At 31.5% G+C, this 16,031-nt stretch overlaps 1 protein-coding gene across 1 annotated transcript; it reads right to left on the bottom strand.

Moving 5' to 3' along the window:
* Positions 1-346: 346 nt before the first annotated feature.
* Positions 347-13,759, bottom strand: LOC118201338 (uncharacterized). The gene is made up of 3 exons (XM_035373432.2): positions 13,006-13,759; positions 12,072-12,220; positions 347-859 (listed from the first exon to the last, which is right to left on the bottom strand). Exons 1-3 carry the CDS (start codon positions 13,662-13,664, stop codon positions 726-728), a joined length of 942 nt encoding a protein of 313 aa, XP_035229323.1. The 5' UTR covers positions 13,665-13,759; the 3' UTR covers positions 347-725.
* Positions 13,760-16,031: the final 2,272 nt, after the last annotated feature.

Below are 16,031 nucleotides of genomic sequence, written 5' to 3'. Positions count from 1 at the left end.
CATAGGGGTTTGAAAAAATAGGGTTTTGAAGATTTTAAAAGAAACAAATGAAATGAGTAAAAGAATACTTTAGTTTAAGGTAACATTAAATTACTTATTATTAATGCATGCTAAATGTTCCTTGCAAGTATAATAATGTAAAATTTAAATAAATCACGGAGATAAAAATTATTATTGAATTATTATTTAATAATTTAAATATTTATTATCTTACATTTATTAATTTTATTCATAAAATGTAGCATTTAGAAAATTAGATCAGTCTTGTAATGCTAGAAACTTACACGTAGGTCTGTTTTACTTGTAGAAAAAGTATTATTGAAATGATTATTAAACATACCACAAAAACATAATAAAGATATTTTATTTATAAAAGTATGTACACCGATGCAATGCTATCGACACTTTTTGAAACGTCGTGTAACTCAATCCACATGTTATTTAAATATATAAATGAATGTCAGCACTTTCTCATTGATTCTCACACATTTGTATCCTATTTAGCATAAAAACTTTACATAAAAATAACTACAACACTGTAAAAAGAATAAAATAAAAACAACGTGAAATAAAATGGAGCAGTAGAACAAAAATATGATAGTTATCGAACACAATAATTAGAAATGATGTTTCGAAGAACATTATATACAAATAATTACATTCAGTCTGACAAGATGAGGTATGGAATGAGAAGATGAAAATGATCCATTCTATACACTGTCAGTCTACCTGTTGTAATACACATCCTTAATAGCTCTGCCGTCCTGTTCTTTCGGAGCAACACAATCACCTTCCAGCTGATGCACCTGACGATACCTCTTCAACCAATCCAGTTCTTTGTCACACACTATTTTGTTATCTGCGAAGAAAAATTAATTTCATATTCTGTGTATATATTTGAACAGAGTACAGTTTCATCATTTGAAAATGAGTGCTACTACAGCTGAAATAAATCTCACATAAAACGTTATTTTGGAAGTTGAAATATAGCCAGCTCCAAATATATAGTTTTCTTTTACAAATTCGTGTTCATCCTTAGAACTTCCAGCTATGGTTTTAGAAATGTATGATCATATCTGTTAAAATGAAACTGACAGTGTTCTGTAGATTCAAAATACTTGCAACTCTTCTTAAGGTAAATTGAGGAAATTATTATTCCTCTATCGAAAACAATGGTGATGGGCGAAACAATGAAATACATGGAATTAAAGCATTCCGTATTTAATACAGAAAGACGCAGGATTTACGTATTAATGTGAGGATCAATGTGAGCGAAACAAAATGCGACAGTTATAAAAATGTTTAGCTTAATTCTAATTAAGTATTTCCGAAGGAAACAACGAAGAACACACGATTTCCATAATTTCCATGATTCGGCTGTGATTTCGGCTTTCACATGTAGATGCGTCTTCTACGATATCGTCACTTGGTAAGGATCTGCTTCCTATTTTTTGTTAAGTTCAGAATGCTGCAATTTACAATGGCAAAAAACTGCTTTGGAATAATTCCTGCTGAATGGACGCAAATTTTAAGATATATTACTTTATAGCTATATATGATATTTAAAAATATATTACAAGAAATATTTTTAAACGAATGGTTATAGACCCATTGTTTTAATTGAAGAAATAAAGAGTATAAAGTATGTTTTTGGACGTGATAATTTTGTCAAGTGACTGATTTTGGCTCAAATACACGAAAAATTAATTTGTCTTTTGTATATATATATATCAGTTAGAAAAATATTTTCGTAGCCGAAATGAATGCTGTTTCTCCTTCCCAAATTAATTAATTTTCATATGATCAAAACTGCCTAAAATATTAAGTACTTTTTTGAGGAAACTGGCTTAATATTTCGGGAAAACAGCTGCGTACAGCTGTGCAATTTGTAGAAGATAATTTTGCGCTGAGAACTGCGCGTATAAGTTTGAATTCCAAATATTCCATTTGAATATTTATTCCAAATATTTGAATGTGAAATGCTAAAATTCGAAAAACATCGTCTTCCAGAGGTCATGTTAAAGTGTGTTTTTCATTGAGCAGAGGTCCGTAGTAGTTTTCTAATGATATAACGGAACTAAGGCGAAATTTAAAACAGGGAGAGCACAATATAAAAAAATATGAATAACGTTAATCAATTAACAACTTTGTTAGTATTAAACTTTTTAAATAGTTATGCATATTAAAAAATTCAAAAGGATAAAATGTAAGCATATGGTATTATGTTTTAGACCTCGTCACAGTTAGTGCTATAAATTCGAAACTTTTGTCCGATAGGCAAGAATGAAAGCTTTGTAATACAATACCACATGAAAACATTAAATTTAATTGATATGTATTTCAATATTTTTAAAATTTTATTCAGTTTTAAAACTATTTATATTATGACATTTTGCTTCTAATCTTAGAAATTTAGGTTAAAGGAGTTTCATGTTTTTTACAAACTTCATTTTCTATGGATTTTTTTCTTACATTCTACACAGTTTAACTATTTATGAGAAGTTTAATATGTACATACTCATGTCCAAAATTTAAGCAACAAAATATATTTTATACTGTAGTCCGCCCATAAAATTTATTTAAGGTTTTTATTCCTGTGAAATATTTTATTTGAGCCCAGGGAATGCATGCACATCTGATTATCAGATTATTAAATTACTGAAGAGAGAGAAAATTTAAAGAATTTGTTACAATTTTCAGCAGTATTTGTATATTTTTCGCTTTTTATACATTCTGTGCATTTTTGTGCATTTTATACTTCTTCTAAATATGTACGGACTCACATACAAAATATATATTTCTGGCATCAAAACAGGAGGACACAAATAAAGAACACTTTTATTTTAAAAATAAAAAGAAGGAAAATGTAAATATTTAAAAGATGAAAATGAAGTAATAACAGAAAACAAAGTAAATTAAATAAAAAAATCCTAAAGAGTTCAGATTTTAGCGGTCGACCAAAAGGGTTTGTTAAGGTTTTTTTACACTGTCGCTGAGCTCGCAGTCTGCTGGTGGACTTACTTCTACTAACCCATTTCATTTTTTTTTGTCCTTTTAGCTTTATTATTAAGCCTAATTTTCTTCGCATTTACGCCATATATAATTCAACAGCAAAATTACAAAAAGTTAAAATCAGTATAGCAGAATATGTTTAGAATTCCCAATGCAGTGTTGGCATATATTTTCTTTTTTTTTTCAGTCTGTTCTCAGTGTATCATACGAATCTTCTGTTTTAGAAAGACGGCTTGCGAAACGTATTTTTGTCTTTTTATTATTAACCTTTTTCATTTTGTGTGTTAAATTTATTAATTAAATATCGTGTTCCTCGCACTCTCGCCAGTTCAAAACAGCAGAATCACAGAATATTTAAAAACAGGGTGTCTATAGAAATTCTGATAAATTATCTCGCGCGCTAGAGATAAAAATATTTTATATCGTACAGTATTGCCAATGCTCGCTTTCACATTTTTGAGTTTGTTAACCAAAAATTCATTACAGTTTTACAAAATATGAAACAAATAATAAAACAAATTCGAAATCCAAAATTCGGAATTCCAGGTGCATATGTTTGGTGGAGGACTACGTTATTCAAAGTCTGATGGATCAAGGTACCGTCGTTTCTTCACAAAGCGAAGAACATGTAGATTCTTCATTATTTACATTATTTTAAAAATAACACAGGTCGATAATATTTTGTGGCATCACTTTGAAAAGTGTTACACGGCTTATAGTAATTCAACGCAAAATGTCGTTTCAAGATTAATATCCCATTCAGAAGTGACGACCCTTATAGGTTAATAATGTTAGATTTTATATAGCTCGATTTTAAAGGGCACCCTGAAAATTTGTTATTTAAATAAATGACAACAAACTGTAATACTGAACCAATGCATGCTTGTATTGGTTCAGTATATGCATACTGAAGCAATACAAGGAAAATCCTATTTCTATACTAATACTTTTGGGTTAAAAATAATACGTTTATGATGGTAAACTAGTGACAGGTAAGAATGAAAATATGTCAGTAGTGTAAGAATTTCTGCATCTGATATCATTTTCTTATCAAAAAAGTTTCACGTTTTTAAATTTTTTCACTTTAGAAAAGAATAAAGATCGTGAGAAACGTCATCCGTTAGCAGTCAGCTGTAATTTAGGCACAGAGAAAAGTAAAAGAAAGAAGTAGAGAAAATGTTGTTTCAGTCTGTGACGATACTTTTTATCTTTTACGACCTTTAAGTACTCGTAACAGATACATACTTCTGAACACGTGTCTCTCAGTTACACATTCGCTCTAGATCTCACGCAATATTATCGATTACATGTAATGCCGTTCGTTGATTATGTGAGAAAGCGAATGTTCCAGAAAAAAAAAATGTCCAGATATTCAGCTGCTTTTTTAAATTAATATTCTCATGCAGTTTAATTAGTTTGGGGGATACTATATGAGAAGGAAAACTGGCTTGGAGAAACCAAATAAACTCTGTTTCGCAAAAAGGTTATAAAGAATGCTGTAAAATTAATCTAGCTGTGCTGCAGACTTTTAAAATATATAACAGAAATTAGATCTTTTCCCTTTCGCTTCTTTTGCTTGCAGTAAAAAAGGAAAATATTTCATATTTTTATTTCTTATATAAAACGAAACTTTTTACTTTCTCTGCAATATTCAATACAACATTGACTATACCGACATGCAGATATAGTAAGAAAATTAAATTGTAAAAATTAGGAAATTTAATACAAGAACTCGGATAAACCAGTTTAAGAATTCTATTGAATTTGTAATCTAATATTATTTTCTTTAGTTCTGTATAAATCTGAATTACGAAACTGCGGAAAGCAAGAAATTTTTAGTTGCCTTTCCACAAGGATTATTTCTAATTTTCTAGCGACCTCTGAGAATATGAAACTGATTTTCTTGTTATGGGAAAGAAATGTAATGGAAGTTTTACAAACTATGAAATAAATAAATAAAAAACAAATTTGATATTCAAAACTCGAGTTCCAGCGCAAATGTTTGAATGGAGGATTACGTTATTAAAAATTTGATGCTCTGGTTGCCACTATTCTTTCACAATGCAAGGAACATACATTCATACATATATGCAGTTTCTTCATTATTTAATTGCTTTAAAATTATTACAGGGCTATATTATTTTAAAAATAATTTGTAATTGATAGTTTGAAAATAATTGGAAAAGTGATACGACGTTTATAGTGAACCAACGTAAAATTACATTTCGAGACTAATAGCTGTTTTTGGCTAAAAGAAAAGGAGAAATATTTTTGTTGCAAAATCTCCAGCACCCTTTTCAGTTTTATTTTAAAAGCTTGTAGGAATAGCTCTTTTTAGTAACTAGTTATTTATAATGCCAGCTTTACTATCACTTCTCCTTTCTGTATCCTTACCAGAATACAAATAAATTAGAAAGTATTTAAGGGGACTCATACACCTTAAACCCCTCATGATCTTCGAATATGTGAGAGTTGCAAGAATTGGAATATTTTATTTATTTTAAAAGCAACTACTTCCAACTTTTTACAGCTGACTACATAATGTAGCTGCTTTGGAAACTAGTAACCAGAAAGTTTGTGTTGCCACAAATATTTTTGTAATTTAATCTTCTTTGTAACAAAATATTTCGCCATGCTTCCACATTGCGCGCATGATATTTTAAAAATGGCCAATGGTACGTACTTGAAATTTTATGGAATGCTTTATATGGGCACTATTTTCTAACTGAACCAACAATCCGATGAATATTTTAATATTGAAAAATTTTATGGACGAAAACATTAAAATTTTTTTTAATAAAATACGTTTTATAAACTCAACTCAACATAAAATAAAAATTTAACATGAAATTTTTAGAATTTTAGGTTTTCAGTAGTTTCCAAATGTTATAAAAGCTATATATTAAATATGGAATTAAATTATGAAACAAAATGTTTTAAACTGTGCGCGCAAGTTGGAAACATGACGAAAAATGTTGTCACAAAGCGGATTAAATTATAAAAATATTTGTGGCAACACGAAATTTCTGATTACTATTTCAGAAAGCAGCTATATTATGCATTCAGCTGTAAAAAGTTGGTAGTAATTGCTTTTCAAATAAATAAGTTATTCCAATTCTTGAAACAGTCACCTATTCGAACATCTTATGGGTTTTAAGGTGTACGAGTCCCCTTAAGGTAATGATTTTGAATTGTAAGCGTTTGTCTGCCTATCGAGGCCACATTCCTAAGTTCGGCAGCTCTGATAAGATTGTAATTCTTCGACTTTGCGTTATTGCTGCCAACATTTAAATTGTTATGCCAGTGAGAAATTTTGAGACAATTTCGCTTTAAATCAATTACGTAGTCATTGACTACCAGGTTTAATTTTAAATTTGAATGGGATTGTTACTGCTACATAAGATAAAAATCTATATTTTTCCACAACAAATCTATATATTCTGATAGTATAGTACTTTTTGTAGAAATAAAAATATTCATGAATAAAATTGTCTTTTATTTTTATTTTGTATGTGCCCTGTAAACAGGACAACAGTCCGATTTCCACATTTGTTTTCTCTCGTCACTCAACCCGATTCATAGATGACATTCCTTTAAACCAATTTTAAAAAATAACTATTCATACATTAGTGTGACATATGGAAGGATTAGGGAATAGAATATTCTGAAATTTTCTGTTTCCTTTGTATTACTTTACAACCGTGGCAATAGTAGAAGCAGGTGTTACTTTTGTATAAAACAAATAAACATTCTAAATAGAAATTAGCCTGGAAAGTTTCGTTTTGACTTCGGATCCTAGTGATTCCCTTGTGAGCATTCAAAGCTGTGATGTCAGAGAAACCTTTCTACGGAACTGAATATGCGCTCGTTCTTTTAGGATAAATAATCTCTAGTACTTTTTTCTAAAGTAGATCAGTTACTTCCCTGTTTATTACTTGAGTGAAAATTTTAGTTGTCTTTGAGAGATCAATATCTAAAATATGGAATGAAAATTTTTAACAGCTCAAGAGGTTATTGACTATGTAAATTCTCTCTATGATAAAAAAATTGATGAGCCTGAAATAATTATTATTGTCTCTGAGCTTTATTCAGCAAGGTAGCCGAGGTGTTTAGTGTTTCAAGAGGTACTGTATCGAAGATTTATTCCGCATATTTGAAAAGCGGAAAAACATCATCTGCTAAATCACAGCGCGGACGAAAGTGTGTCCTGAGTGATCGTGACAGACGATCATTAAGGGCAATTGTGACGAAAAATAAGAAGACCACAGCTGCAAAAGTTACTGCTGAAATGAATGTTGTGTTACCGAACCCTGTGAGTACCAAAACAATTAGAAGGGAGCTTCATAAACAGGGAATTGCTGGCCGTGCTGCAATTGAGAAGCCACTCATCAGTGATGCTAATGCCCGTAACAGGAAAAGGTGGTGTTTAAGTCATAAAGTTTGGACTATAGAGCAGTGGAAGCGAGTAATATGGTCTGACGAGTCTTCTTTCACATTGTTTCCCCCTTCTGGCCGAGTTTACGTCTGGAGAACGCCATCTCAAGCCTATAATACAGACTGCTTGTTGCCAAGAGTGAAACATGGCGGGGGTTCTGTTATGGTTTGGGCAGCCATATCGTGGTTCTCTGCTAGACCCATGAAAACTGTGTCAGGGCACATGACTGCCAAGACTTATGTGAACATTTTGGCCGTTCAAGTTCATCCCATGGTACAAACTTTGTTCCCCGATGGCGATGGTGTCTTCCAAGACGACAAAGCCCCTGTTCACACAGCTCACATTGTCCAGGACTGATTTTCTGAGCACGAGGATGAGTTGTCCCATCTCCCCTGGCCACCACAGTCACCAGACCTGAATATTATCCAACCTTTGTGGTCTACATTGGAACGGAAAGTGCGTTCTCGTTATCCACCGCCAACATCGTTATCTGAACTTGCCACCGTTTTGCAGGAAGAATGGTATAATATTCCCTTGGCAAACATACAGGAACTGTATTTATCCATTCCGAGAAGATTGCAAGCTGTTTTGGATGCCAACGGGTTTCCTACACCATATTAAGCAAAGAAACATGTTTTTTTAAAGGTGTTTCCATATTTTTGTCCAACCCCTGTAGCTTCTTTCCTTGAATTATTTGAAACAACTGTCATCGCACCATGGAAAATTTACAAATTGGTTTGCCCGGAGAAAACATAGGACATTTTTAACATTTCGAAAATCCATAAGTTTTTTAGGGGATGTGGTACCTAGGAACAACATCAGGCAACGCAGTTCGCTGCAAAATAATAAAGAGCTCCTCCGTCTTGGCAGCGAACACTTCTAAAAAATCCCAAGGACCGACAGAGAAGATTTCAGTTAAAAACATGCAAGAAAAAAACCAATAACTATTTGCAAATTATGTAGCTAATTGCCTCTTCAGTAAGTAAGCAAGATTTTGTAAAATTTAATAGTTTATTGGAACGTTGTCCTATTACTAGGGCAGCCTATAACATGGTTAGTCCTTCCGTTTACCCGTGCTTGCATGAATTTCCTCACTTTGACATTAACAGCACTGAGCTTGTAACGTAATAAAATCAAAATAATATCTGAAAAGTTTTTTTACATATCTGACTTCCTCTTATTGACCTCTGTAAAGGGTTATATTTTTCCTGCGAAACGTTTTGAGAGCGGTCCAATATGGGTTAATAAAAACGCTTCTTTAAACCTTTTGAAGACTCTGCTATTACATGATTACTAATATTACTATTAAGCGACAATTCGTTACAGGAGTTTGATGCTAGTTTAAAAGACTAAAATCAAACTCTATAAGCTATTTTCTACGTTACTAATTAATTTTACTAGTGGTCAAGTTCTTAAATTCCTTATCAGTGACCAATGGCACCGTTAATTCTGGCAAACTTCAAGGATTTCTAATGGAACTAAACAGTCTGACTGCAAGGAGTTTTACCCATGCACAAAACGAATGAGGGAATTTCTACAGAAGCGTTTCCTGGAAGTCAATTTCATTTAAGGTGGATCCTTTCGCATAACTGTCAACATAAATTTATTTGGAAGAAACTGTAGTCACCTTTCATTCGTTATCCGAAACGTTTCGATGAAAACTGATTGAACTAAGATTTAGATCTTAATTATAAACAACTGATATGTTATGTACATGTCTCTCATATTATGGTTTGCATTTCAAATGCTTTAATACCTAAGAATGTCAATTATAAAAAAAGTGAAGGATATTTATAACCCACTTGCTTAAAAGGTTTGAGGGGAGAAGAACGTAATATGCTACCGCAAAATTTTAAAACTCCTTTAATTTTGGAAAGTTAATATTTATGTATAAATCTTTGCTTATATTTCTTAAATCAAAATTCAGATAATTTATTTTTATGGCTCAAAATGAATTTCTGTCGTAATAAAGCAGCTAGAAATCGAGGGAAAGAGAATACTGGAATTACGTCTGATATTTTTCTAGACCTGTTACCAATAAATCAAATAGCCTAACAGTTGTTTCGAAACCTTTGACATCATAAGCTAAAACTTCCGACCTCTCATGAATTATGCCGCTGTAAATCAATCTGGATTTACATTTACAGCTCTGATTTAGTTTATCTCCGAGCAAAAAAAGACCTGTATGTCTGTCGAGTGTTCTAAGTTCTTTGAAAACCTCCGCAAACCATCTATGTCATTCGCATTAAATATAACTGGAAACTATCATAACTTAATAAAAGCGAAAACTATTTTCAGAAATATTTCCTTAGTAATGCTGTCCTTTGCTATTACCTCAACATTATGTAGATCTGCATAAGCTTTGAAGCATTAAAAGCATTTTTAGGTAATTAATTTCATTTCCATTAAGTTTTGTCTTAATGCCCCCCCGAACTGTAATGAAACTTTATTTTGAAATAATACTTAAATTTTATTTAAGGGCTGTTGGAACCCAAAAATCTTCAAAAAATTTTGATTTCGGATTTTTGCATTTTCAAATTCTCTACAATTTTATCTTTCTAAAAATACCATTCTTTAATCTCTATGAAAATTAGCACTGTAAAAATCTAATTTTAATAATTAATCCAATACTTTTTTAAATGAGGATTTTTACATAAAAACGCGTTTTATGTAAACGCGTTTATTTATTTATTTATTTATTTTTTTTTTTTGTATTCTCCAAACGTGATTTTTTTTATACTCGATGTATCTTTTCTCAGGAACTACCGCTCACATTTTTGTCTAACATTTTTACGGCTTATTTATTAGCTTTCCTAATATTTACTGAAATGAGCGTTTTATGATAAACTTATGATAATGAAACTTATGACTTTGTGATAACTGATAAAAATGTTTTTAATTTTGTTTGTGTGAAAAAAGTGCTAAATTTCACTATGCCTAACAAAATATTCTGTAAATTACTCTAAAATTCAAAATGTTTCAAAAGCTCATTTCAGTATAATAATATAGGTATACCTTAAGTACACAAAAAAATTTCAAGCATGTATGTACAGCAGATTTTGAGAAAAGGTACATCGAAAATGGCCAATTTAACATTGTCGGTATAGGGGTTGCTTATACCTCTTAAATGCAAGACTGTTTTATGAGGCACATGATACACCCCCATAATAAAACATTCCACGGCACTTCGCCTGTTATAAAATATTTATTGACAATCGAGTATTCATAATCATTAATTCTGCATATTGTTCAAATATATTTAAAGAAAGAAATTTGATATTCAGAGAGTTTACTTACACATAACGATAAACGTTTGAATTTTAAAATTTACTTTTTAAGAATATATTTATGTGCCTGAATTAACTGCTTATTAATTACTATTAACGAAATGTAATAATGTATAACAGGGCTTTCACGATATGTTTAGTTACCAGGTAATATTAAAATATTGCGCATAACACACACATATATATCAGTGTTTATTTTACACAAATCCTATATTTACTTAGATGCATATAATATGAAATGAATTGAATCATTTGCTTAAAACATTTGATGGAGGAAGAACATGATATGCTATCACAAAATATTTTAATTCTTTAAATTTTGGAAATTTACTCTTTCAACAAAAGAAAAACATTCAATTACAAATCCCGCTATTATATCATGAAAAAAATGTTAGGAAAAATAAAGAATTATGTGACTAGAGAGAGATATTTTCATAGAAAGAAGCTCGCTAATACTTACATTCTCCATATATGCACACAAAATAATGCATAAGGCTATCGCTGTATTCAAAACATTTTGCCAGTAAGGAGGTAAAGTAATATATATATATATACATATATAGAATCAAATTTTCACTGCGTTCTGAGCTATGAAAGTGAACCGAAATGCATCTCGTTAAGATTATCTTTTTATAGTTTACAATATAAATTTGCTAAAAGGATATTTTAATATTTAAAGATAGTAAGTTTAACTCACATTATGATATATCAATAAATTATAAGTCTGCAATCAGTGCAATTTTCTTTCGAAACCTGTTGTAAAGTAATTTTTAATTTGCCGTTTAAGTATAACTATTAAATAGATTTATATTTTCATATACACATTGAAAGGTATTAGAAAAATACACTTGAAATAATCCGGCATTCTTTAAAATATTAAAATGATTTCTAATGAAAGCTATAACAATGTTGTTAAAAATCTGCTAAGAAAAGACAGATTACTTTAAAGACCAAAGAAATGAGTTTCATTCTTATTCTGAGGCACCTAAATCTAGCGAACTAAAGTGCTTTTAAGCAGCTTTCAAAGTAACTTGATTTAGAATTGTTTATATATAAGATTTCATATATTTTTCACAAAATGTTACATAAATGTGAAATACAAATTTTCGGCGTTTGCATGCTCGTTGTGTAACACTAGTAACGCATACATTTGGAAAGAGAAAAAAAATATTACTTCTGATCATGTATTTTATAAATTCTGAACTAATTAGTAAAAAAATTCAAACCTTCATAAAATAACTTCGGAATTAAGGAATATAATATGAAATTCAGTTTCACGTAGATGTTATAATCTAAATGCAAAATAAATATTTTCTTAAATCAGCTACAATACTTACTATACAGGAATACTTGATTCAGGTTTTCCCACACCGGCGTCCAAGTAGCTTGTGGCAATGTTTGTAATTCGTTTCCAGAAAATATCACTTCAGTCAACGAAGGCATTTCAAAGAAAAAGTCGGGTGGCAATTCTTCAATTATATTATGACTGAAATGAAAGAAGCTCTATTTTGGAATGATATTCATCTTAATTTAAAATACATTTATGTCAGGAAAATGTCTACAGGCTTGCACTCATAACTTTTTTTATAATTTCCGTAGTTGATATTTCTATTTGAATATTTTAGTTTTCCTTTGAGAAATATCGTTAAATTTATTTTAATATACGTTTATGCAAATGAGGTGTATTTAGCTTTAATACGATTTCTATAATTAATCTTTACAGGGGCTGTATTTTAGTAAGATCAATAAAGGGGATTTATTCTTCGGAAGATAAATGCTTCAAAAGTTTCTTTAACAATTAATTGCTTTGAGAAAAAAAGGGTTTTTTAATGGCAATTTGCTTTATAAATATTGAATGAAATATTATGTATAGCTTCATATTACATTACAGAGCTAACATATATTTGTGCTGTTAATGTAACTGTAATTACATGTGAATGCAGCTTGTGTAAAGAAAAAGTGTTTTGCTACAGTAAATTGTGACTCTTCACCTAATTAATTTTTTTTGCCGAAAAAATACAATTAAAATATTATATAATTAGAAGCATCTTCAGTAACAATATTAAATTTTCCTTCCTACAGTTTGCAATGACAAGTGAATTTGACATTAAAGATTTATTATTCCTTGAAAACAATACACATTTTTCCTCTACAAAGATTTCATTTTAGAAGTCTTAAACATGAAGAATTTTAAAACTGTCATTTAATTTCTAAAGGTTTACAAGAAGTACAACGCAGCCTTAGATAATTAAAAATGAAATTTGTTTTTACCTTAGATCCATCCTAAAAAGAAATTGTGCAGGGCGTGGGAACATCGACCTTTTAACAGTCTTAATTCGGTTGTCAGCCATAGATATTGTCTTCAATTGTGGGAGCTTGGAAAAGGCAAAACTTTCGACTTCCGTAATATCATTGTCGTCTAAAATAATCGTATTAACATTAGGAGTTTTTTCGTTCAACCATGTGTCTCTGATCTTCACCAAGTGATTCGACTGGACATTCAATTCCGCGAGTTTTGTAAGGCGGGCCAAAGAGAAACCTTCTTTGCTTTTTATCATGGAATGCTGCGCAACGTTCAAGACATTCAGAGAATCGTCTAAACCTGTGAAGGCCAGCTGTGAAAATTTCAACTTGGATTTCTCCACTCTCAGTTGTTTGATTTGCAGGCCCTCAAATAAATTACTCGGTAGCACGTCAGTGATGTACAAGCCATGGAGTAGGACGTTATTGACTCGATAGTCGCGTAAGATTCTAAAGACTTTCAAAAGAGTAGAGCTAGAATTAAAATTGGCGCAAATGACGTGGAGACCATATGCTACTCGTTTACAAGAACACGGATTTAAGTCTTCCATAGTCGGGCAAGTTATGGGAGCGCATGACGCAAAAGCGAAGAACAACGATAAAAGGGAAATTACCCAAACTGAGGCCATCGTTCTGAAATATTCTAAATGTTTAGTACTCTGCCTTCACGTTTGGAAATGAAGTTGAAAATGAGTTGGCGCTGGAAGTCCGCCTGCTCTTTATCTACGTATCTTGTGCAGGGCGTGTCTGATAACGTCAAAATTTCGAGGACTTCTGTGTCAACTTAATATTATAGCATCTGTATCGCTCATAGCGTGTTCAAGATAACTGATAAGCTACCTGACTAGTAATTCTGAAAAAAAGCGAACGATAAGCGAAGCCAAGGGTTTTTTTCCCTCAATGTTTGATAAGCGTTTGAAGTGAAACCTACTGTATTGTGTTTCGCAATACTTTCCGTACAGAGACACTTTTGAACAAAAGGAAAATCAGTGACACTATTCCCACTTATCATAAGCCCAGTGAAAATAATGAAACTGCATGCTAAAAATTCTTTGTAGAGCTATTTTTATAATGTAAAAAAGGATAAATACTTCTTAAATGACATATAAGGTGCTTCAAACTAACGTATGGAATTCCTGTGGCTAATATATAAAAACCACAGTTTTTCTTCTAAACAATGTATCATAATATTTTACTATACAAATAACACTGAAAGGCTGTATTTGCTTTAGTGATATCGGTGTAGCTGACTATCTGTTGCTGTGTACATTGCAACATATAATCAGTTGCAACTAGTGCATCTCGTAATATTTTCTAAATCATACGTTTGATGGTTCGATGAGAAGCAGAAGTAGATTTTCAAGGTATTTCATTTATTACAGAAGCTCCGAATATACTATAAGATATTTCTTTCCCCTTCTTGGCGTACCTTCGGGGTGTGGTGGTGTGCACCTGGGCCGGTACTCCAGAGGTCCGAGGTTCAATTCCCAGAGAAGGCTTTATTAATTTTTCATCTTTCCTGCTTTCAAAAATTACTTAATGTCTCTACAATACAAAGTGTATTCAACACTTTGTATTGTATGTTTCATAAGCTAGAAGAAAGATATCTAAGGCTATGAAGTCATGGAATATGAGATCAAGCGATCGACTCTTTCTATTAATTTAATAGGTAAAAACGTCTAGTCCAGAATTTGAAGAATATCGTCCTTTTAATGCAGGATGCAATGCTTTTTTAAATAGTCTGCTGAATTTTATAATGCCTGTTCTAAGTCTGCTCTACAAGTGTCTATAGATTTTTACATGCAGCCTTCATGTTTATAGGTTTTCCTTTCTTAAGGTAATTCATTATTGATGAGATTTAAAAGGCTGTCTTGGAGGAGAAGAAAGCTATCAACAAAATATTTGAAATTGGCAGTTTAATGCTTCAGAAAATGATTAACAAACTGCAATTTACCAACATTATAATTAGGTATTAACACTTCATTCTCTGCACTTTCAGTACCTTGTAATGTTAACCGGAGTTAAAATCTAAGATGCACTGCCATCTGCGGAATTTTTGTGTAAGTCATTTAGGTATAGAAGTTTTGCTGAACATTTCTTGAAACTCAATTATCTGTTGCCAAAAATTAGGTACTCAACCACGTTTCTTTAACAGATTTCTAGTGGTTGAAATTATTCCATGCTTTTGGCACATAATAACAATTTGGTTCATCCTGTTTAAATATATGCCAGAATATCCATGTAATCGATTTCAATAGACCTATGTAAATTTATCTTTTCCAATGTATGACTGTCTAAGACTCTTTCACTTCGTCACTCACTGAAGGAAATCGCAGCATTTCTTATTCCTTTCAAAATTATTTTTTATAAATATGAATAGCTTTCTTTCCTTATAACCTGAACCATTAACTCTTATCATTAAGGAGTAAAATCATATCGTTGTTAATCTATGTATATCATCGGCAGTAAGCTAAAATAATATCAGAAATGTGATATTTTGAAGAATCGTTTAGTTAGAAACAGAAAACATTAAAAATTAACTAGGACTGTCACTAGGATTCGAACTCAGGATCTTCCGAGGCTAGCAAGACGTGCTTTCAATTACAACGCAGAAGCACGCAGGAAGGGAGGTGGAATTTTCTTACATTCTTCTCCCATCTAAAGGGAAACATAGGAGAAGAGGCATCCGTCCCCCAAATCAAGATAATGACGAATTATTATTCATTATATTTTAGTTTAGCCCCCACTTCTGCAAGGGTTGTCGAAAGGAATTTAATGCATAAATAACCAACGATGTCCTCACCGGATCGAAACTCCAGAGTTTCCAAATGCTAGTCATATATGCCTCAAATTGCACCACTAAGGTATGCAGCAAAGAAGGAGAAAATTCGTTAGAAGTTAAGTGTTAAGCTTCTTCCCTAGATCTTATAGTTGGGTAACTGCAAGAGAGGCAGCTGTAGCAAGGGTGATCAGTCTGGGTCAAGCGTCAACACTCT

The sequence above is a fragment of the Stegodyphus dumicola genome, chromosome 1 (genome assembly GCF_044657685.1).
Source record: "Stegodyphus dumicola isolate Sdum_Otavi_A_Nest chromosome 1, ASM4465768v1".
Lineage (NCBI taxonomy): Eukaryota > Metazoa > Arthropoda > Arachnida > Araneae > Eresidae > Stegodyphus > Stegodyphus dumicola.
Note: the sequence above shows the minus strand (reverse complement) of the source record. Positions and strands in the feature narration are given on the sequence as shown.